This window comes from Nicotiana sylvestris, chromosome 2 (genome assembly GCF_000393655.2).
Source record: "Nicotiana sylvestris chromosome 2, ASM39365v2, whole genome shotgun sequence".
NCBI classification, from domain to species: Eukaryota; Viridiplantae; Streptophyta; class Magnoliopsida; order Solanales; family Solanaceae; genus Nicotiana; species Nicotiana sylvestris.
The window spans coordinates 173,194,143-173,219,178 of record NC_091058.1 but is presented as its reverse complement, the minus strand read 5'-3'; the positions used below and the strand labels follow the sequence as shown (position 1 = coordinate 173,219,178).

The following is a 25,036-nucleotide window of genomic DNA, read 5'->3' as shown; positions in this document are numbered from 1 at the left end:
GAGGGGAAGGTGTTAGGCACCCCTCGAGGTTCACAATGGTAGGTCCCGGCCAAACTCGAATTGGGTGAATTAGTATTATAAACAAGTAAAGCAATTTAGACAATGGATATCACATTTTAAAACAAGGAGTAAAGGGGTCCTAAGTTTTTTAGCCTATAGGATCACTTCTGTACAATGCTTGGTAATCGTCCCCAAGTTGGGGTGCTACACATAGCATTACATGTCAGCATATCTTTTACTACCCAATTACCCTCCATTTAGTGGTTATATAAGCGATTTTAATTAAATGTAATCTATGCGTGCATTACCCGTCCTTTCCTTATGGCCCTGGAGGTGTTTAGGATCTCTAATTAATGTAGTTATAGACTCTCCTAAAGTGCTTAAAAGGAGAAAATTTAAGCAACAAGTAAAACAAATAGGACATTCACATAAAGGGACAGTTAAAAACTCACTTTTACCTCCTCACACAAGCAAACAATAGCACGTCTCAAACAACAAGATTTCAGATATTTCAAAAGATCCTAGAGCAGGATATCTAGGTGGGCATGACAAACAGAATATATGCAGCATTGTGTTAAAGCGAGGCAATAGAGACCTAATCAGTTTGCCTACTGATTTTAGGGGTCTTGCTGAATCTGGGCAATTCAAAATGATTAAACAAAGCACAGCTTTACGATTTGCAAGGTTTTAATTATCTTACAGACTTGCCTAGGCGTGGCTCTGAGGTGTCCTATGAACATGATATATAACTGTTAATTAGAACCGTAGTAAACAATTTTAAGCAGGCAGTTTGGTTCATTAGGTCCTATAGGCATGTTGTCTAAGTGTAGAAACTGATTTAAACTTATAGACATGGTATCTAAATGCAGAAATTGGTTTTAAAACCTTATAGACATGGTATCTAAATGCAGAAATTGGTTTTAAAACCTTATAGACATGGTATCTAAATGCAGAAATTAATTTCAAAACCTTATTTTTATGCAGAGATTGGTTTTGAGCTTACAGGCATGGTGTCTAAATAAATGAAAATCGCAATAACCTATAGGCATGGAATTTAGAATGCAGGATTGATAGTAAACCATATAGGCATGGTACCATGTAGGACTGATTTCAAATTCATGGGCACAATATCTGAATGCACATAAGCAAACAAACATCGCAACAACCTATAGGCATGATATCTAGAATACATGACTGATTTTAAACCCTATATGCATGGTATCTACCTTTTACCAACAAAATATATAGAAGAACCCCTCCCAGTTTTACTAATATCCCCAATATCTATTTTACAAGAGATTATTATTACAAACCAAACATAATAATGAATTACAGAAGCGAAACTGCTAAAACTATAGGGAGCCTGAACATGCCCAAACAGTAAACCTGGAAAACCAGGCCTTCAACCAAATATGTAGTACCCCAACAACTCATAGTAACCAAGAGAGTATCCTGGTGCGTCAAAGTTCCCAAGGGCCTAAGGGACCCCGGGCAATGCTCACACCCAAACTCTCTTTAAAGAGAAACAGTCTTTGGGTAGTGTGGAAGGGCCAGCCCCAGTGTGTCAGAGTTCAGAGGAGCCTCATGGGCTCCTAAGCAGTGCTCACACTGGAGGGGCAAGGTCCTAGATATTCTAAGAGTAGGAGTGGAAGGAAGTGCTTGAAAGTTTAGAAATAGTTTTAAGAAAACAGTTCAGAAGTAGACAATCTAGAAGTAAAACAATCTAGAAGTACAACAGTTTGAGAGTGGAATAGTTCAGGAGTAAAAAAAATAGTTAGAAGCATTCTGAAACAAAGGGTCTCAGCAGAAACATATCACAAAGCAAAAGCCCATATTGTCCAGATTTAATAGAAGGAGTTTAACCCTGAACCCCATCAATCAACAATAAATAGGATCAATTAGTTTAACAAGATTTCTCATGGTCTTGATCTCTTAGCTATTACTAGGTTAACATACATGCATGTATTAATCATAGGACAACATGCTAGGATTAGACAATCACACAGAAAAGCAAGCAGAGTTGAGGGCATAGAGATCATGACTTAATTAGAAGTTTGTTAAGGATGAACATTTAGAACATGGCAAGTAGACATAGGTCTAATGGCATAGAGGCAGATATGTAGACATGTTGAAAGCAGGAAAACACATAGGTCTAGTTAATAGAAGCAAACATGCTGACATGCTAGAAATAGAAACCTTCTTGGTCTGATCATATGTAAGTAGGCATGCTGATTAAGCGTATTAGCATGAAGCACATAGGTTTAGTTAAAATATGCAGGCTGATAGCAAAGAACATACTGATTTAATAATATGAAAGTAGACATGCTGAGAACAGGAAGTACACAAGTTAAATCATACAGAGGTTTGAATGATAGTAAAGTGGAGGCATACCAGTTAAGAATTTGGAATAGAAGAGTGAGACAAACAGGGTCCAAAAGTCTAGCCTTGGCTTCCAGCCGGCTAGGCAATGTAACAACAAAGAGTAGAAGATTGTGATAGAGGAAGAGAGCAAGGACTTTGTGTACTTTTCTATGTCTGTGTGTGTATTTTGAACTATGTTCGTGTGTGTGTTAAAGAAAAGGGGTGAAGCTTATATAGCATTGAGCAGAATAAACAAATAAGGCAAGGAAAATTAACGGCACATAAATAAAGCATGCAAATCAATTAACCAGCCAGTTAGGGCTAAACCTAATCAATTAATAAGACAGAATCCAAAAAATATTACTTAAATTAGGGAGAATCTCATACGAAATTAGTCAGCAGGCATGATTGAAGTTAAATAAGGCAAGCAATAAGTCTAAAGACCGATAGATTAGACTAATTAATCTAAATAAGGCAAGTAATACCAATTAAAAGTTATAAATGAGGAAAATAGGTAAAATCACGGGGAGGTACTAATTTTAACAGGGAAAATATAATTCGAACCCTAAGTGAAATCAGTCAATCTATTTTGATTGACAGAGATAAACAATAATCGGAAAAATTGAAGCAGACAGTGAGACAAATGAACAAACAAAGGGCTAGAACATAGGCATGAAAGAGTCGGTAGAACTAGTAAAGATAATCAGATTCAAACACTTATTAGAAAAGTTTTGCAGAAACAAGAAGAAGTGGAGCCCTAGTTTTAGAGAAACATTAAGATCAATTAACAGTAAGGAAAGTAAAAAACCTTTAAAGAAAAATGCTATAAAAACTCGAAACCACTTCAAATCTACATCAAATAATAAAGAATCAAAACCCTAACTTGGAGGAACATTAAAATTAGTCGATCATAAGAAGAACATGAACATTTTAAAGAAAACTTCTGTATAAACTTAAAAACATTTCAGATCTACAAGGATCTGAACAGGTTCAAAGTGTAAGAGATGAGGGTTTTGAAAAAGTGACAGAGATAAAAGAAAATCTAGTTTGGAACCAGAGATTCGAGCCATAAACACAAGATAATAGTACTCATAAACGGAGATGGCCATATGTGGATTCTTAAACGGTTTCGAACAAAATCTAGGTTGGATCTCTTCGAGATCCCTTCATGAAACCACAAAATTGAACAACCAAAAGAGGTAAGAGGCTGGTAGGGGCCTCAAATCACCAGGGAATCCCATGGAACGGGTAATAATCGAAGGGTTTCGGAAAAATTTAGACGACGACGCTAGGGTTAGGGTTAGTTTCAGAGAGAACCGGAGAAGAAGGGGGATACAAAGGCGGCGGGTGGTAAAAAATAAATAGGGTTAGGGGGTCGTTTGGATTAAAAATGGTAAGGGATGATATGGACCGTTGATCTTAGAGATCAACGGTCACAATTGGTTTTGGGTTGGGGCAGGTTGGATTTAATTGGGCTAAGGTTGATTTGAATTGGGCTTGAGTTTAATTAAATTGGATGGGGGGGGGGGTCCCATTTTGGGTATAAATTAGGGGCTCTTCCTAATTAATTAATAAAATAGTTTATAAAAATAACTAATTAAATGATAAAAATGATTTTTATGCATGAAGACAATTTAAAATAATTGCTTAATATTATACAAATATAAAAAGTTATTTTCTGTATAGATAATGTAGTTATGCATATGTAGGGGCTATTTTGCAAAACATGCAATTATAGTCTCAAAAATGTAAATGTAATTGTAAAAATACAATTAAGAATATTTGAACACTCATATGAGCATAAATGATGAATTTAGATGACTAAATCATTGTAAAGTAATATGGGTAATTATTGAATATTTATATAATTAAAAATACATAAATAAATTGATTTAGGGCCTTTAAAAATTATAGAAAAAAATATAAAAATACTTGTGCATATTTGTAAATGTATGTACAATATTTTGAAAGTATTTATGCGTATTTAAAAATATATGAGGGAAAATTTGGATATCAACAGTCGCAAATCAAGTGAATCAGTCCAACAGGAATTTGGCCAATGTGTGGCCGCAGAACAAGGTCTGCACTGACAAATGATTCAAAGTTCAAGGAGTGTGCAAAAGACCAAGACCTGAAGCCTTGTTGAAGTGCGGACCGTACAAGAATTGTGCTAGCCACAGAATATGCTTCGCAGCGGCAATCCAAAATTGTGCGGCTACAGAATCCAAGATCCTTCCAACTGAAGAAATCTGCGGACTGCACGTGGAATTGTACGACCGCAGAACCTCCCGAGGGGCATTTTTGTTAGCGAATTTTAGGCCACTATAAATAGATGAGTTTCATATTTTAGGTCAAGTTTTCAAAGTTTGAGCTATTGTAGCCGTTACATTTTGCCATTTTACGAAGTTTGTGATTATTTTAGTGTTTAAACATTATATTTTATTATTTTAATCTTAGGTTATAAGTTTAATTAGCATTTATTCTTTATTTTCTTCAATTCCCATTATGAGTAGCTAGATTCTTACTAGTGTTGTGACCCAGCCCTAGTGTGTAAACCTTATGGGTACTTAATTTAATGTTTGTTTATGTTTGAGTAATAATTATTTAACTTAGTTTATGCTTCAATTTTAGAATTAATGGTTGCAAACATTGATTTATGCCTTTTTGACTTGGTCTCTACTTAAGAAAGATGGACCTAATCTAGGATAACTTGGCTAGCAAGGAATTGGGCGAATTGAGGATTTAATTAGCCTAATTAAAGGGTTCAAACTAGAGATAGTGAGAACCCGACTTGAGCTCATATCAACTATTTTGTTGGATACCTATTTGGACTTGAGAAACCCAGTACCCCTCCACTCAATAGGCGGCACACCTGGCATAGCCAGCGTCACGGTTTTGGCGTGACAATCAAGAATAGCATAATGGGGCGACAACCAGTCCATGCCCAAGATAATATCAAAATATGCCATGCTTAGCAACAATAAATCGGCTCTAGTCTCAAAACCACTAAAAGCAACCAAACACGACCGATAAATACGGTCCACAATAAGAGAATATCCCATAGGAGTAGAAACATAAATAGGAGAACTCAAAGAATCCCGAGGTACACCCAAATGCGGAGCAAAATAAGAAGATACATAAGAGTAAGTGGAGCCTGGATCGAATAGAATCGATGAATCTCTGTGACAAACCAGTATAATACTTGTGATGATGGAATTGGAGGCAATAGCCTCGGTACGGGCAGGAAGAGCATAGTATCGGGCCTGGCCTCCCCCTCTAGGGCGATCTTTACCTCCCCGACCTCCACCTCTAGCTGGCTGAGCAGGTGGGGTAGCAACTGGAGTTGTAATCATAGCCTGAGAACTCTGCGGGGCACGCTGTGGCTGAGAAGTCCATAGAGGTGCACCCATCCCAAGTCTGGGGCAATCCCTCACCATATGGCGTGTGTCACCACACTCAAAACAAGCTCTGGGAGGACGTGGTGGTTGTGGCTGGCTCGAGCCAGGTCTGCTAGACTAACCTCTGAAAGCACCCGCGCTGGAGGAACGCTAGATACCGGAGGTGCATAATAAGGCTCCTGAGGCCTCAGAGGAGCTGGAATGAACAGGGCGACTCATATAACCCCTACCATGATGAACTGCAGCTGGGGCATGGGCACCAGAATAATGGCCCGACTCTTGATACCTCTTGGCCTCCCTCTCTACTCTCTCTCTCTCTCTCTCTCTCTCTCTCCCTAGCATGCATACCCTCATTCCTCCTAGCAATGCTCACCACCTGCTGATAAGAAATATCCATCTCCAACTCACGAGCCATGCTAGACCTGATGCTGGGAATAAGGCCCTCAATAAACTGGCGAACCCTCTCGCGAATAGTAGAAACCAAGGCTGGTGCATGCCTAGCCAAACTAGTGTAACAGACAGCATACTCTGAGACAGTCATAGCACCATGACGCAAATGCTCAAACTCTGTGTGTCATGCGTCCCTGAGGCTCTGAGGAACATACTCTCTCAAGATCAGATCTGAAAACTAAAGTCCAAGTCAGTGAAGCATCCTCATCCGGACTGTCTAACTCATAGGTGCGCCACCACTCATATGCGGCTCCTTGAAGCTGGAAAGTAGTGAAGGAAACCCCGCTCGATCCAGATATACCCATGGTACGGAGAATACGGTAACACTCATCTAGAAATCCCAGAGCATCATCCAATGCTAGAACGATGAATACAAGAGGCTTGTACTTCTTGAACCTCTCAAGCCTCAGCTGCTCATCCTCGGAAGCCGCTGCCCCGTCCTTAGGCTGATCTCGGACTGCAGGTTGTACAGTAATAATCTTAGGGACCTGCTCAACATGCACTCGCTGCTCAGGAGTGCAGGCGGCGGGAGCTGTGCTCCTCCCCCGGCCTGAGACGTAGCTGCAGCAAGGGGAAGCAAACCTGCCTGAGCCAAAGTGGTGTACATGTTCATAAACTATGCCAGAGTCTCCTGAAGTGCTGGAGTAGTAGTAGCAGTAGGCGTATTAGGTGTCTGGGCTCCGGCTGGATTTGCTGGTGGTACCTCGATGGCAACTCGCGCAGGTGCTCTAGCTGCACCACGTGCGCGTCCTCGGCTTCTACCCCGGCTGACGGCTATAGTAGGGGCACGGGTGCCTGATCATCTCGGGTAACGCATGTCCTCACTATCTATGAGAGAATAGAAGACAGAAGTTTAGAATTGCGACATCAAATCTCGCACGACAAGGAAATCAAATGAAGTGGAAATTTTCCTAACGGTTACATAGCCTCTCGTAGATAAGTACAGACGTCTCCATACCGATCAGCGAGACTCTAATAAATCGGCTTGTGATTCATAACTCCTATGAACCTAGAGCTCTGATACCAACTTGTCACGACCCTGGTTCACCCTCCGTGAACCATCGTGATGGCACCTAGTCTCTACGACTAGGTAAGCCTAAGATGTAGAAGATAGACCAAATTTGCGGAAGAAAACAATTTAAAACAGAAATAGAGTAATAAAACAGCATTTAAAAATGTCACTCGGCATACACAATATTAACTCTTAAAACCAATACACTTTCCCAAAACCTGAAAACCCATAAATCACAAGCTACGAATATAATAAAAATGCTCTAACTCCGGAATGTCTACATCAACAGAAGAAAATAGAAGGGCTATCACTACAAGATAGAATGGAAGGGGACTCCTCGGTCTGCGGACACGGCAGATATACCTCGAAGTCTTTGGAACAGTCGCCCCGCCTCAAGGGTAATAGGACTAAGTCAAAGTACCTGGATCTGCACATGAAAAACATGCGCAGAAAGGGCATGAGTACACCACAACGGTACTCAGTAAGTGCCAAGCCTAACCTCGACCGGGTAGTGATGAGGAAGGTCATGACCCTATTAAGGTTAAATAAAATATAAAGTTCGACAGCGTAGAACAGAACAGTATAAACAAGTACAATAGTAAAAGTAACACAAGATATAAAGGGAAAAACAACTATTACAGAGGCAAGGTAAACACGGAAAGAAATATGGCTCAGTACTAAAATAACAATTGGGGATCTCCCATGATACCGTCCTGTAATCCCAAATATACATATCCAATGGATCTACCGGGATCCCGTCCCGTAGTCCAACTCATAGTGCGCGAGGATCTATCGGGATCTCGTCCCGTAGTCCCAAATGTAAATACCTAGTACTGGGGGAATCTACCGGGTGCAGTCCCGTAGTTCCATATAACCGTGCAGGGGGATCTACCGGAATCTCACATCCGTAGTCCCAAATAAACTGACAAAGGGGAGCTACCGGAATCCCACATCCGTAGTCCCAAATAAACAGACAAGGGGGAGCTACCGGAATCCCACATTTGTAGTCACAAATGTAATTACACAGCAGCATCAGGAAAACATTCAGAAATGTCAATTCCATATCAAGGCAAACAAGTAGTTCTAGCCTAGCATGATGCACGAAATTCAGGTAAAGCAGTTTGAGCAAATAAGGCAATTAAAACACTTAGACATGCTTTCCTAAGATAACAATAGGCTTTAAATGCAGGTAATATAAACATGAAAAGAAATATACTAGTAATTACTTAATGAAAACTGAATTTTTAACAAGTACGCACTTATCTCCTCACGTACAAGGCATTTCAATTAAAAGTAATACCAAATCCTAAGGAGGAAGGTCCCCCACACAAAGTTGGGCAAGCCACTTACCTCGAACCGGCTCAAATCAATCTGAAACCACGCTCTTGCCACGAGTACTCGACTCCAAATGACCCAAATCTATCCAATTCAATTGCATAATATAAATAACACTTCAAGTAACTGATTTTACAAAGAAATTCTAAGAGAATACGCGAAATTAGGTAAAATGACCAAAATACCCCTCGAGCCCACATCTCGGAATCAAGTAAAATTTATATTTCCAAAATCCTCACACTCTCACGAGTTCAATTGTACTAAAAGTACCAAAATCAGACCTCAAATGGTCTTTCAAATCATCATTCAAAGGCCTCTAATTAGTTAAGCCCTAACCCACAAATTACCACTGATTTTCCTTAATTTATCATACTTAAATTGATAAAAATCATTCCAATAACGAGTTTAGGGACCAAAGGCCTTACCCCAATGAATTTCTCTGAAAATCTCCCTTGAAAAGTGCTCTCCAAGCTTTTTCCCGTTTGAAAAGAGGTGAAAAATGGCTAAATTTCTTGAAGGCAAGAATTTATATCTTTCTGCCCAGTTATTCCGCTTATGCGGCCTTGGGACTGCCCAGCTTCCGCACCTGTGGTTTAACTCTTCGCAGATACGGGGCAGCTTCTACGGTGAAGCTCCCGCTTCTGCGATCCCTGCTGGCTTCTCCCTTTTCCGCTTTTGCGATCTCTCCGCCGCTTCTGCGGCTCCGTACCTATGGAACCCAACCGCAGGTGCGGTTATGACAGATACCAGCAGCTGAAGTTGCAACTCCAAATCCTTCCGTCAACCATCCAAAATCATCCTGAGGCCCCCGGGACCTCAACCAAAGGCACCAATAAGTCTAATACTACTGTCCAAACTTATACCAATCCTTAAAATACCTAAAACAACATCAAAACGACAAATCAACCACGGATTCAAGCCTAAAAATTCCAAAACTCTGAAGATACGCTCTCGATCAAAAAGTCAATCAAGCCTCGTCCTAATGACCTGAAATTTTGCACACACATCACATTCCATACTACGAAGCTACTCCAACTTCCGTAATTCCATTCCGACCCTCAGATCAAAATCTCACTATCGGACCGGAAATTTCAAAATTCGACCTTTCGGCATTTCAACCCTAAATTAGCTACGGACCTCCAAAACACAATCCGAATACGCTCTTAACTCCGAAATCACCCCACGGAGCTAATGAAACCATCGAAATTCCATTCTGAGGCCATCTTCAAACTGTTCCGACTACGATCAATTTTCCAACACTTAGCTCTCATTTAGGGACTAAGTGTCCAAAACTCTCCGAAACTCAAAACCGAACATCTCGGCAAATCAAAATAGCAGAAATAAACACGGGAAAAGCAGTTGATAGGGGATCGGGACGTAAATTCTTAAGACGACCGGCCGGATCGTCACAGATGGTGCCTTTAGGAGCAACTGTCTACAAGGGGGAATTAGTGGATCCATACATAATAACAATGGCCAATGGAGAATGGGCTATTTCAAAAAAATCCATGCAATAACGCTAATCCAAGCGGAATTACAAGCATTACGACATGCACTTCAACTAATTATCAAGGAAAAAATCTTCCCCGTTGAAGTAGAGACGGATGCCACAGAGATCATACATTTTCTTCACGATGATTATCCAACTTACAATGATTTAATCTATGAATGCAAGTGGTTAATGGAGAAGGCACTGCTATAAGGGGAGATCACAATAAAACATAGCTTTCGCGAGGGGAACATGGTAGCACATCTTTTGGCAAAAGCAGCTCTTATGCAAACTAGCTATAATAAGTTATGTACCTTTGTTTTGCCACCTGAATTTATAATAGATGCCTATCACAAAGATCAGGATGGTTTTGTCTATGTAAGAAAATGTTCAACTGCTATGTGTTGTAATATGGTTGTATTAGGTAATGACAATGCCTTGGAAGGCATAACTATAGCCCATCGAGGCATGTGTAATAACGACAGTCCAACGGGTCACGTACCCTAGTTATTATTAATATAAGTACCTTTTATCTTAAAAAAATAAAATAGCCAGATCTCTCTTTCTCTGTCTCTGTGATTTTAGTTCCTCTTTTTTGGTATATAACAATTGAGACAGTGATTATATTTTATCCGGATTCTGAGCTAACTGGATCGGGCATAGAGACTATTTGACCCGTATCTTGGCATGGCAAATCACCGGACGGCCGGCGATTCAAAGGATTTTTCTTTTGCATGCAATCAGTGATTTTGCAGCCATGGCGTGGTCGCCTCTTTTCCATAATCTGTCTTTGCAGATCTGAGCCTCTTATAATTACTTTTAGGTTAGCCACTAGAATTACTTTCGGGCTATAAAACGTATATTGTAATTTTGGACTAGGAGGTTATAAGTTTGGCCCGAGTGGCCATAAATAAACTTTCTGTTTTTCGACCACTATAAATGCAGTCTTAAGTGAAAGCCTTTATCATCTGCAACTCTAAAATTTTGTTCCTAGCTATAAGCAATTCATTAATTCTCTCTAAGTAAAACAAATTTACGTTCTGGTATTAGGGCTTCTGTTCATCTGTTAATTAAGTTGCTTTAGCATCTGATCATAGTCCACTCCAAGATTTTTGTGTAGCCGACTCCTCAGGTATGGTTTCCTATATTCTTCCTTGTACTTGCTTTTTCTGTTAAAATAGTGAATTTAACCTGTATTTAGAGTAAACAATACTTTACACCATCATTATAGTTTAACATTATTACACTTTAATACAATATAAACTCAACTTAATTAAAAAGGTGATTGCCTTTTAGTGCCCATGAATAACTTTGTACTGCTAGCTGCTTGTCCTCAATGGCATGGCTTGCAAGCAGATGACTTCTATCTATCTCAGTAGCAGGCAACACGTCAAATGCACTTGGATTCCGTTTGACTGCAGTAAATATTGCTCAAGTTCCGGGATTCTTAACACTCTTGGCATTTCTATGGTGCGTTTGGATTTTGCACCAAATGGAATGAACCATCCACACTCTCATATTGGTAGTCCTGGAGAAGTAGGATTTTCAGGAAATTAACAACACTTTATGATTCAACATATATCCTAGAAAATATGTTTTGAATTATCCACGTGGTAATGGTATGATGTTAAAAATTCACGTGTGTTTCCTTCGGAATGCATTTTTCAGAGAGTAAACTAGCTAAAAGCATTCCTACCAGGATACTTTATAGTCAAGTTACCAAAATGATTTCAGTTCTTACATTTCCTTCAAAATATTTTTTTTTCTTTTACCACAGAAATGATTTGCGGGAGGTAAACAATCTCTTTCCTTTTGGATTCCACTAATGAAGTCATATGGGACTGAAGCAAAGTAATTTTGAGTTGTTCTTCTCAAAGCCTTCGTCCCAACTTAATTTGCAACCCATCAATCTAAAAGTAATGGAATTGAACTTAGAAATACTTCTCTTATAGTATCTCAGTAGTACGTCTTCCTACATTGAACGAATACGCCGTACGCTAACAAACTGCTGAGTAACGTGCAACGGTGTGGGGGATGTTAGAAATTAAATTTTGTGCTACTCAACTGTTCTATGAGTACATGTTACATCCTACCAGCCCAAATACCAGATAAAATAGTGTTCGTTTATGTTAAAGATTATTAACATCTTACATTTTCAGCTTCAAATATACAAAAACAAATCCATCAACAGCATATATAAGCTATTTCATCATGGTCAAAACGCATATAGAAAGTTGTTAACATGCACCAACTCTTCATAGTACATTTTATCAAAATGTCTCCCCATTGGCACTGGCGTAGACACCCTTCTACAAGGGTGTCATCAACTCTGCCACGCTGAAAAATTCTCACACATATACATGAACCTATTTCACTTAGGTCCAGCTGAATACCTGCAAATATAAGTGAAAATGAGATTCATAGGCAAGAAGAATCCCATCATACAGTCTGCTAGCCAGTGTTTTCAAACGAATCACAGCGATATGGCCAAAAAGTTCATTAAAAAATCTATGCACTTCAGGCTACATCTTCTAACTGCAGTATCGTTTCTGGGATTGGTCCAAAAAAGATTTTTGACGCAAGACCAATAAAAAAAATAGGCTCTGCATTTTGTCCTCAAACTGCGGTAGATTCCCTGCATATCTATTACGCACCAATTTCAGAAGCTCTAGATTTTGAAATGTGATGAATCTAGGAAAAGGACCAATACGTATCTGGTTATGGAAAGTTCTCTTATCTAACATGGAATGCCACCTGAAAAGATCTATAGCTTCAACATTCTAGATCTGAATAAGGTAGTTCACCAGAGATTGTTATTGTTAGATTTAGCATTGGTTGCCACAAAGATAAATGCAGCTCTAATATGGAGGGAGACTTCAAAGTGAATTGTTTGTATGGAGATCAATAGGATGAACAACAAAGATGAAAGGAATTTTGAGAGGTTGCTGTTACATAACTGACATTATCACTCAGTGATATTGGAGAATATCAGGAACAGGTCATTTGATGCACTGCATGAACTTTGGCCAAATCACTCAGGGGCCGAAGTTCATGCTAAGGTGCCAGACCACCTGGTTCTTCATTTCTGAAGGCTATATGGGTTCTCTCAAACAATGATAAAAAGAAGTGATTGAGGAGGTAGGGGAATAAGATTGCTTAGCTGACAAGGTACTGTCAAGGAGAAAGAGGTAAATGTCCGTTTTAGAGAACATAATGAAGTGATTGAGGAGGTAGTCTACTAGAAAATATCAAACAATCTTATAGCTGGACAATTGAAGTGACTTCATTAGAAAAGAGAAGTAGGTGTAGGTGCAGCCGGTTTATGAGAATGAGATGCCTGAAAGAATTGCATTTCTGAAAAAGTAGGGACTTTGAAAGAGTATTCTCACATTAAACTGATTTGAAGTTGGACAGAAACCACAGGTCTTATCTTCAATGCAGTAGGGAAGCATTTGTTGGTTTACGCTTCAGCACATGGTTCAGCCTGAAGAGAAATGAAAAGTTATCACAATAGTCTTTCAAGTGCACGACAAAGTAACTTAATTACAAAAAAAGATAGTTCAAACGTTTCACAAATTGTCAACCCCCAATCCACCATATTTCCTGAAACTACAATGAAAAAGAAAGGCCTAATATTTTCTCCAAATCCACAGGTATTAATTTCATTTATCTGTTTCTTATTGTACTTTGTTCAGTATGCAAATATTAGTTCCATCATATCTTTAGTCTCATCAAAACTGCCTTGTGTGGTTGGACAGTGTGGGTGATGTTAAAAAATTAAAACATCCAACAAGAAGTAAAGAGGAGGGATTTATGTTAAGGAATATTAGCATCCTACATTTTCCGCTTGAAATTAAAAACATAAAGAAAATCCATCACTAACCTTCCAATACCTTCTCTCCATGACAACTTCATGAAGTACAAGACACTAACACTTCCCATAAACCAACTTCAGAGCCAATCATCTTAATACCATGGAAAGTAATGTCTCTCTTTGAGATCTTCAATCTCATTGCCAATCTATTTTAACTCAAATAACCTCTTTAATCGTGGTCAAAATTCATATAGAAACTTCTTATCCACATGCACTAACTCAGCTTCATACAATGTGTCAAATGTTTCCCCATTGGCGCCCTCCCGCTCTAATTGGTATAACAACGGTTGAGATAACAGAGTATCCAATGAAGCAAGTATTAGAGAAAGTTCCTCGTACAAACGCTAATTGTTTTGCCAGTGGTACCTGGAAGCTTACCAGAAAGACCATTATGTGAACGATGCATGTAGAACCCTTGTAAGAAGCCAGTTTCACCTCACAAGAGAGGTCTATTCCATTGTTGTAAGATGCACATCACTATGTAAATCACATGAACCAATGCCACTTGGTCCAGCTGAACACCTGCAAATATAGGTGAGATGCAGTAGGCAAGAAGAATTTCTTTCATCTCTCAGTCAGCTGGCCAGCGTTTCTAAACCATATATAGTCACAGTAATATGGTCAGACAAATGATAAAGCCATTTTCTTACCAACTCTTCGTGCATCATACCCATGAGTTATTAAAAGAAGACCTTTGACATTGTTCCCAAGCATCAACCCTATCACTCATAGCCAATCATTTATTATGATATTTATGAATTATGCAAGGAATTGAATCCTTGCACTGCCTTGATCCACTTGGCTACATCCACCCCCTTACCTACTTACATTCCTTTTTTCATTGATTACATTCGAAAACAAAATGTTCAAGTTCGAATATTTCTCTTCTTTCTTATGTCAATGAAGTTTTATTTCAGAGATAATAACATATATAGTCACAGTAACATGGCCAAACAGCTCATTGTCTGAGAACTCTATGTAGTATGTACTGCAGGCTGCAGCTTCCAACAGCAATATCATTTCTGGGATTGGTCCGCAAAAGTTTTTTAGAGAGACAGTTGTTATTGAACTTCAATTAAAGAGCTAAGAACTTGGACAACATCAGGAATTGGTCATTTCCTTGCTGCATGAAATTCAGTTCACGTAACCAGAGGTGAAACTCGGACTTGTGATGCCATACTGGTTTTCCCAAAACCACGATAAATAGAATCATGGAATCTGAAATCTGTCAACCTAACAAATCCTACCGAAATGTAGATTCTGGAGCCTTCTCAAATTCGATACTGAAGGTTAAGGTTTTCAAGAGGTGTCAACATCAAGCTGCAAACTTATAATTGGGAAAGGTTTGAAGCAGGATAGAGGCCTTCAATTGAACTACCACAAGTCACAAACAATGAAAGATATGAAAGAAATGCATTACCAATAAGCATTGATTTCAATCACCAATACAAGCAGATCATATATCAGTTAATTTGACACAAGGCAAAGGAGTAGTCTCATTGAAACTCAGGTCACGTGTGATAACTATATTATTGCTTCATAAAGTTCTTGCACCTAAAATCATAGTGAGTGAAGGTGTTATAAGGGAATGGGGTAGACCCAAAATCACATGGAAGGAAGTTGTCTCAAAAGACCAACAATTTCATTAAATTCATGCAGACTTAGCGTAAGATAGGACACAATAGAACAAAAAGATCTATATAGGCGATATCAATTAATTGGGAATATGTTTTCGACATGTTAGAATGTTATACCTTAGGTCATATGCTTTCTAAGACTCTTTTCGGCCCTATTAGATTTTTATGCCAATAGAAAATATAGGGAACTTCTAATACATTTTATTTTTATTTTTATTTTTGTAAATTGTTAGCTTGAGATATATTCAAATCTTGTACGCAAACATACTAATTGCAATTATAAAATACTATAATAGAACAAAAAAATGTGACTTGATTATGCGGTGAGGACACTTGTTAAACTATGTTGATAGAGTAATGGTAAGTAGGATTTGGAGTAAGATGTATGTGAGATGAAACGGAATGTCTTGAAATTCCATAAATAGTTCTGTTCATGTTCTATATATTTACTACAAAGTATAAATGATTACTTTAGGAATTAGGAATCAATATCTTTAATTATTTTCCATCCTCTTTTTTCTTTTTCTTCTACCTCTCTATCTTTTGTGTTCCGCTTTGGATAATGAATATATTTAAACATCTCTTGAATAAGAAAGATCATGTATAGAAATCATAAAACAGTAAGAAGAAAAGGAATCACTTTCAGTGAAGATATAAATAAATGATGCCTGAAAATTTTATAATTCAATAACATGGCAAAGAATTTACACCAATTGAAACAATATTTCAATCAAGATCTTCATCAGCAATGTAATGCCCGGCCTTAGTGTCCTGCTCAATATAAACATGATAAAGCGCAAAATGAGCCAATCGAAGTGGCATATGAGTATAATAAAGCATACAAACTGAATACCAACAAACACACCTCTGCAAGACTCCTATACTTGTTCATCAACTTAGTCCTTCCCTTGCTCACTAGAGAACTAGGGGACATATTCATCCTCTGCAAGGAAAAGGAAAACACATGTAGATCTTAGTGACGACTCAATATTACACGAATAGCTTCAGAAATTACATTGTTAAAATCAAAACCTATGTCATGAAACAACAGCAAAATAAATGTTCAAATAAAGATTACTTAATCATGTAACTGCATACCTTTGAGCAAGTTTCTCTTCTTACATCGGGTAAGAATACCCGAACAACCACCTTAAAAGGGCAATATAAAGCAAGATGTTATTACTGCTTAAAGAGTTTAAGTAGGAGCACGAAAAGAAAAGGCAACAAAATGACTAAAAGCAGGAGGAAGTGAATGGAATAAAAATAATCTTAGGAGTGCCAGCCAATATCAAGTAGATAAATGGAAAATCAGTTGCACTCTAGATTCTATCGGAACGGAAAGGAACATCACGGGTGATTTTAACACAAAACACAAGGAGAACTCACAAAAGCTCACCTTTTCAAATTCAGGTTTATACAGTTCTACGCCACTAGTTTTCGTCGCCGGTACAAAGTTAAATATGTTGCGGAGGTTTTCGTTTTCCTGTTATCAAGCAAATAATCAGCTGCATTACAAATGTAATTAGTGTTCAAGGAGATGAAGACAAAAATGTCGAAACTCACCATCATGTGTTTTGTAAAACCATAACCTAAAAATCTTCTTATGTAACTTATCTGTAATTGAAGTCCAATTTTAAGAGGAAAAGGTAAGCCAAAAGAATAGCAATCGGTAACATATGTTAGGAAACAAAGATGTTAGGGCTAAGAAACCTGTTTCAATTGTGACCAGGTACTAAAGGTAAGTCTTGTTCCGCATAAGGTGAGGGAGGTCGTCTTATTGTAATCATCCTGCAATCGAAGTGTTGGGCCTTTTGGAAGACAGAATACAATATGGATATTTATTACCACAAAAGATATATGTATACCTCGAGAATTTTTGAAGCATCTTGTTTGGTGCCATTGCATGCTCTCTTCACATGCTTCATTATGTCATCTTTCATGTTCTTTGTATTTTCATATTCTTCTGCTTGATTTGAAAATTTCTCAAGACTGCCATTTTCAAAAATTATAGCAAGTGCTTCAATGCTAGCAGCATTAACATGTTCATCATTTTCCTCGAGCTTTTTTAGAAGAAAAGGGATCAATCTGTGCCAATGAATGAAGGCATCAGCTTCACCACTTTTAGCAAAGTGAAATATATCATATCAGAAAAATACCTAAAACACTAAGAGGAATACTAGCAATCGGAAATTCTACTAACTACACTAAATAATTTTCGTGGTATACCCTTTCCACTTTTTGTGATCAATACTCCATCTATTAATGTTTGAAAGAAGGAAAGCCCAAGCTGATATTGCTGCAGCAGTCCTGGATGACGGGTGTTTGGTCCCCTGAAATTTCAAAATGTACAGCTTTTAAAAAACCCTCACATAAATTTGGCAAACTATAGCAAAATTCATTAAAGTAGAACATTCATCATCAAAACGACTTAAAATATATAGGTTTACAAAGTCTACTACATAAAGAACCATACTCTGGGAAAGGAATTAGTACTGAAACAACATTGCTTACTGCTAATCCACGTATTTATTTTTCCCTTAGCACTCTCACTAGCTTAAGGATTCGCAGTGATGAATCGAATTAAAATTTCTTCCTCCTTTGAACAACTATAAGTAATAAAAAGAATGCAAATGGTGATGCTCTGATGCGTACTTTAACATAGTCCAAAGCTAGTTCTCATTCAGAGGTTCCATAAGCTACTTCATATCGAATTACTTATATTTTCATTTTGGCAGAGTAGTTCGGGACTCCCCTGAACTTGGCAACTTTTGTTTAGTTCCTCCTTAAACTTCACGTGGTCTTTAATACCTCTGAACTTGGCAATTTCATAGCCTCGACCCCCTGGACGCCGACAATTCATGGGAGTGTGACACACGCACTGCCACATGGATATTTTTGTCCATGTGGCATTTTTTTGTAATAAAATATATATTTTTATCTTGTTGAGTCCACCATCTATTTAAATCATTTTTTCCGTAAAAAGAAAACAAAACTTGAAACAACGTTATTTTGATTATAATTTTTTATTTGGCTAAAAATAATAATATTTTAATCAAGTTACTTTTAAATATTTGGTTAGAAAAAGAAGGAATACACAATTAAAATAAATTGTTATTGCATCTAAAAAAATATGTTGTTGGAACTCCATATATTGGCTAAATAAATATTTTAGCTGAAAAGTAGTAAAATTCCGATCAAAAATTTGCGAATTCGACTCAAAAAAGAAAAATGCAAAGTTTAAATAAATAGTCATTGCATGAAAATAAAAATAAAAATATACAATATTTTTTCTTTTTGTAGAAAAAACACCATTTGAGCTTCATTACTTTGGCTAAATCTTTTTTTATTTGGCTAAAATAAATGGAGTTTCAACTAACTTTTGTAGATTTGGACCGGAAACAAAGATAAGAAATACATCGTTGAAACATATATTCATTGTATCTAAAAATAAATACAATTGGGATAAAATATGTAATGTATATTAAGAAGAAACAACGAGAAATACAATTGGAACAAATAAATCATTATATTTGATTATGTGGCAACTAATATTTGTAAAATGCCCCACTTGGAAGCTGTTTTTTTTATTTTTCTTCCCTCCAACGCGCCTAAAAGAGAGTCTATTCACACTCTTTGCCACATCAGCATCTAGAAGGGTCAAGACTATCAAATTTTCAAGTTCAGGGGATATTAAAGATCACATGAAGTTTAAGGGGAAACTAAATAAAAGTTGCCAAGTTTAGGGGGGTCCCGAACAATTCTGCCTTTCATTTTCTTTAAGTATTTAGTTTCCAACATATTTTTCTTTTAGGTCAAATGCTAAAGAAAGGTTATGCAACACTATAAGGGATCGTTTGGTTGGAATACGATTTATACCGGTATAAGTTATGCCGGTATAAGTTATATTAGGATAAGTTATGCTGGGATTAGTTATGCTGGGATTGTTGTTTATTCATTGTTTGGTATGTTGTATTAAGAATGACAATTGCATAATTTCTAAGAAGAAGGTATAAGTTATACCGGTACTAATTACCCCACCTTCTATAAGGTATAAGTTATCCCAGTGTTAAAATTAACACCGGGATAACTTATACCTGGTTTGCTAACCAAACAGAGTATTAAGGTGGTATTAAATTTTTATACCACCCTTATACCTTCTTATACCTCATACCAAACGACCCCTAAGATGTTTTCTTAATTAAACATCTTAAATTACTATACTATATTTTTAAGAGATTTTACAATCTCTGCTTCAATATATATCTCTAATAAAACAACTCAGAAAGATGAGAAGAAACAACCGCCTCAGCCCCAGCACACCCCCGAAAAAGCAGCTGGCTTGGGTGAATACTCATATAGTTAATGCAAGAATATGTGCTTAAACTTGATTAGTCAAGGATACATATCTTCAATCAAGGAAGGAAGATTCCATACATGTTATTTCATAGTTAATGATGCATTGGCATAGAAATGGACAAGCAAAACACATACGGTTATATAATGTTTGCCGAATGTTCCTCCAACTAGTACCATATGAAGATAACTTTTGAAAAGAAATAAGTAACTTCCTTTGGACTAGCTAATGGAGGGGATGGATGTTGAATTTTAGCCCAAGAAACTTACTTTGAATTTTGATTCCTGATTCATGAATTGCCATATAATTTCCATTGATCTTTCTGTGTCTACAAAATCTCTTGCAGCAACAAGAGTGACAATAGACAAACACTCCATAACCTTGACAGAGTGAGATAATTTGCAGTTGAGGAGTTGAGGAAGAAACACCAATGATTCTTCATAAATCTCATGTGCATCATCACCCGCACCAAGAGTGAGTACTACTAATCCTATAAGTTGTAATGCTAAATCAATCTCCGATGCAGAACCCCGTTTCAAACAATTTTGGCATCGATGTACCAAAGTGACAAAATTATTCTCAGCAAATTCATAACGAACATTACTCTCAAATTCCGCAACCAATGTCCTTAGTGCTTTTTCTCTCGCCAAGCTCCTAAGCAATGTATAAACTTGAGATTTGACAGGGGAAAAGGAATCATGCTTCGAGACAAGTAAATTTAAGTGGTTTGATTAGTCATCCAGTCACGAAACATATATGAACTCAAAATGACTGATGAATCAGGATTTTAAATTACAATTTTACAACTGATATTAGCACCAAAAGATGGACAACAAAAAGCAATCAATTATTAGTAAGCAATAAGAAGACCCACAAAGAGCTCAAAGGTTTTAGCAAATAGTTGTTCAAAGGAATAAACACCCAACACAAACTGGACAGACGAGCACATAATTTTGGGAATACAACACAATTATTTTATTTTAAAAAAAAAAACAATTCTCGCTCAGAATTTGAAACAATGAAGAAATGGGGGGGGGGGGGGGAATCTTACTTCTTTTTGAATAAATCTTCTAAATAAGGAGAGAGCTTCTTCTTTAGAATGTGTATTGGACGCTGTTTCTCCTCCATAGCAGAATCGTCATCGATTTCCGGCGTGCTAAACCCTACCTGCCGGTTAAGTCGCCGACTAAGATTTTCACCTGTCAGTCTCCAAATTGGTTTGTTAACGTCCATATTGTCTCCGTCTTTTTTCAATTCTAATAGTAACTAATTTGGCACTATCATGAAATTGAAGGTGTTTGCTTCAGACCTTTTCCCTCCAGAAAACAGATTTGGATTCCATAACTGTATTTCTGTTCCCAGTAGGGAAAAGGATGTTGATTTGGAACTTTCAAGCCATAGAACAAAAGGTTGGGTATGGCTGTATGAATTTGGGGTCAAAACAAGAAATTTATGCACCACGTAGTAGTACAAGGGTTATTTACGGATTATTGATTGTTCTAATTGGTTTAAAAGTTACTTTACTTGTTGGCTTGTTTTGGTGGTTGATAAACATTAAAGTGCTAAAAAGCACGGACTTTTAAGCCAAAATAATTCATAACCTATAAGTTGCCCAATCTCAATTTATAGTCTTTTTTGGCCAACCTTTTTTTTTGTGTGTCAAAATTGTTTTTTTTAAAGTTGGGTTGTTTCTCAAGCTTTTAAAATAAGAAAAAATGCTTTTTAAGTACAAGCAAAAGCAGTTTTACGAAGCAGAAAAATACACTTTCTTTTCAAGAGCAATTTTCTTAAAAGTACTTTTGAAAAAAATACTAGTATAACTCCTGTCACGACCCAACTCACACAGCAACCGCGACAGCGCCTATCGCTACATGCTAGGCTAGCCAACAGTTCACAATATAACTAAGCTCGGATAAACATGGTTTATTAAACTTAACAGTAGAATATCATAATTATCTGAATAAAACAATAGTAAGACTACAACAATCGTCCCCAAAATGTGGTGACAATAAGTACATGAGCACTACTCAGTATCAAAACGTAAAGTAAATCCTTAGTGCAACTGTTTGAGTGATAGAACAATACTGAAGAAAATAAAGGAAAAGAGAGTAAAGGTATGCAGACGTCATAGCAACTACCTTGAAGTCTTCAAGCAGGTACTAGCATGAATCTAGCAATCACCACGTCAAGATATACCTGAATCTACACACGAAGTGCAGAGTGTAGTATGACTACAACCGACCACATGTACTCAATAAGTAACAGAACTAACTTTGAGCTAAAAGCAGTGACGAGCTCAAAAGAATCACTTAACCGCATCTTCGGTTCCGCCCAATTCCTTGCTAGCCAAGTTATCCTAGATTAGGCCCAATTCCTTACTAGTCATTCCACACGTGTGACTCACTTAACCGCATCTGCGGTTCCGCAGGTCGATCCACATTCAATCCGCACTCAATAGTGAGTGAAAACAATCTTGGAAGAATAGTACCTAACAAGAGTCGGGGTCGATTTCCACAAGGAGTTACTAGGGGTGTTAGGAGTATACACTTGACGAAAGCGAATGGAATAACTAAATTGTACTTCCACAAAAGGTTTTGATTTCTAATTCTAATTTTACTCTAGTAATTATAAGCTAAGAAAAGAAACTAGAAGCGAATGACTGTTTTTGGTGTTTTTCTAAATAGGCCTATGGATGTGACCTTAACCTAGGTGTTCGCCTAATGGGTTAAATACGTTAATACTTATTTTGTTGATTGGGGTGTATTATAGCTCTCAACTTTACGTTACCCACTCAATACCTCTCGGTCAAAAAGTGATTTTGCCCAATTCAGCTATTAGTCCAGTATTCAGATGGCACCGTATGAGGCTTTATATGGTAGGCAGTATAGATCCCCGGTGGGTTGGTTTGAGCCGGGTGAGGCTAGATTGTTAGGCACAGGCTTAGTTCAGGATGCTTGGAGATGGTTAAGGTGATTCAGGATGGACTCCGTACAGCCCAGTCCCGACAGAAGAGTTACGCGGACGGAAGGTTTGTGACGTTTCTTATATGGTTGGGGAGCGGGTTCTGCTTCAGGTTTCGCCTATGAAGGGCGTTATGAGATTTGGGAAGAAAGGGAAGTTGAGTCCGAGGTTTATTGGAACTTTTGAGATATTGAGGCATGTTGGGGAGGTTGCTTATGAGCTTGCCTTACCTCCCAGCTTGGCAGGAGTTTATCCGGTATTTCATGTTTCAATGCTCTGGAGGTATCAAGGTGATCCATCGCACGTGTTAGATTTCAGTTCAGTCCAGTTGGACAAGGATCTATCCTATGTTGAGGAGCCAGTGGCAATATTGGACAGGCAGGTTAGAAAGCCAAGGTCAAAGAACATTGCATCCGTGAAGGTTTAGTGGCAAGGTCATCCGGTTGAGGAGGCGACCTGGGAGACAGAGCAAAATATGTGCAGCCGTTACCCTCATCTTTTCACTACTTTAGGTAAGTCTCTATGCTCGTTCGAGGACGAACGAATGTTTAAGTGTAGGAGGATGTGACGACTCGTCCGGTCGTCTTAAGAATTTATGCCCCGATCCCCTATCAACTTCTTTCCCCGTGTTTATTTCTGCTATTTTGATTTGCCGGGATGTTCGGTTTTGAGTTTCGGAGAGTTTTGGGACACTTAGTCCCTAAATAAGAGCTTAAGTGTTGGAAAGTTGTCCATAGTCGGAACAGTTTGAAGACGGCCTCAAAATAGAATTCTGATGGTTTCGTTAGCTCCGTGGGGTGATTTCGGGGTTAGGAGTGTGTTCGGATTGTGTTTTGGAGGGCCGTAACTAATTTAGGCTTGAAATGTCAAAAGGTCGAATTTTGAAATTTCCGGTCCGATAGTGAGATTTTAATCCGAGGGTCGGAATGGAATTCCGGAAGTTGGAGTAGCTCCGTAGTGTGGAATGTAACATGTGTGCAAAATGTCAGGTCATTCGGACGAGGCTTGATAGACTTTTTGATCGAAAGCGTATCTTTAAAGTTTTGGAATTTTTAGGCTTGAATCCGTGGTTGATTCGTCGTTTTGATGTTGTTTTAGGTGTTTTAAGGATTGGTATAAGTTTGGACAATGGTATTAGACCTGTTGGTGCCTTTTGTTGAGGTCCCGGGGGGCCTCGGGATGATTTCGGATGGTTGACGGAAGGATTTAGAGTTTGGAGTTGCAACTTCAGCTGCTGGTATCTGTCATAATTGCACCTACGTTTGGTTTCCATAGGTGCGGAGCCGTAGAAGCGGCGGAGAGATCGCAAAAGCGGAAAAGGGAGAAGCCAGTTGGGACCGCTTCTGCGGTCCCACATCTGCGAAGAGTTAACCGCAGGTGTGGAAGCTGGGCTTTAAGTGAAAAGTCATAGATGCGACCATGTCCTTGTAGAAGCGGGACCGCAGATGTGGTCCCAGGGCCGCAGAAGCGGAATAACTGGGCAAAAAGATATAAATTCTTGCATTCACGAAATTTAGCCAATTTTCACCTCTTTTCAAACGGGAAGAAGCTTGGGGAGCACTTTTCAAGGGGGATTTTCAGAGGAATTCATTAAGGTAAGGACTTTGGTCCCTAAACTTGTTATTGGAATGATTTTTATCAATTTAAGCATGAAAAATTAAGGAAAATCAGTGGTAATTTGTGGGTTAGGGCTTGACTAATTAGAGTCCTTTGAGTGATTATTTGAGAGACCATTTAAGGTCCAATTTTGGTAATTTTGGTATGGTTGAACTCGTGAGAGTGTGAGGATTCTGGAAATGTAAATTTTACATGATTCCGAGACATGGGCCCGAGGGGTGCTTTGGTCATTTTACCTAATTTCGCGTATTAGATTAGAATTTCTTTGTAGAATCAGTTACTTGAAGTGTTATTTACATTATGCAATTGAATTGGATAGATTTGGGCCATTTAGAGTTGAGTACTCGTGGCAAGAGTGTGGTTTCAGATTGATTTGAGCCGGTTCGAGGTAAGTGGCTTGCCTAACCTTGTGTGGGGGACCTTCCCCTTAGGATTTGGTATTACTGCTAATGGAAATGCCTTTTACGTGAGGTGGTGAGTGCGTACTTGTTGAAAATCCAGTTTTCATTAAGTAATTACTAGTATGTTTCTTTTCCTATTTATATTAC

The 25,036-nt window shown here is 38.1% G+C and overlaps 1 protein-coding gene across 3 annotated transcripts; it reads right to left on the bottom strand.

Annotated features, from left to right (window-relative positions):
- Positions 1-12,058: 12,058 nt before the first annotated feature.
- LOC104232174 (uncharacterized) lies at positions 12,059-21,438 on the bottom strand. Of its 3 annotated transcripts, XR_011405542.1 has the most exons (13): positions 20,962-21,438; positions 20,180-20,564; positions 17,783-17,886; positions 17,422-17,641; positions 17,267-17,344; positions 17,120-17,170; positions 16,953-17,039; positions 16,655-16,705; positions 16,422-16,499; positions 16,265-16,327; positions 13,929-14,441; positions 13,435-13,529; positions 12,059-12,438 (listed from the first exon to the last, which is right to left on the bottom strand). XR_011405542.1 is itself a non-coding variant. In XM_070168341.1 (10 exons), the coding sequence occupies exons 1-10, from the start codon at positions 21,141-21,143 to the stop codon at positions 16,283-16,285; spliced, it is 1,281 nt and encodes a 426-aa protein (XP_070024442.1). In that variant the 5' UTR covers positions 21,144-21,438; the 3' UTR covers positions 16,140-16,282. The 3 variants fall into 3 exon arrangements, 2 of the variants coding, with proteins under 2 accessions (XP_070024442.1, XP_009783608.1); XM_070168341.1 differs by lacking the exons at positions 12,059-12,438; positions 13,435-13,529; positions 13,929-14,441 and having other exon boundaries at positions 16,140-16,327; XM_009785306.2 differs by lacking the exons at positions 12,059-12,438; positions 13,435-13,529; positions 13,929-14,441 and having other exon boundaries at positions 16,140-16,327; positions 20,180-20,400; positions 20,962-21,051.
- Positions 21,439-25,036: the final 3,598 nt, after the last annotated feature.

Coding starts and splice junctions, on each gene's coding strand:
- LOC104232174 (XM_070168341.1), bottom strand. CDS start 21,143: ATGGACGTTAACAAACCAATTTGGAGACTGACAGGTGAAAATCTTAGT. Junction 20,565..20,961: donor GAAGATTTATTCAAAAAGAA/GTAAGATTCCCC, acceptor TACATTGCTTAG/GAGCTTGGCGAGAGAAAAAG. Junction 16,328..16,421: donor AGTATAGGAGTCTTGCAGAG/GTGTGTTTGTTG, acceptor TATATTGAGCAG/GACACTAAGGCCGGGCATTA.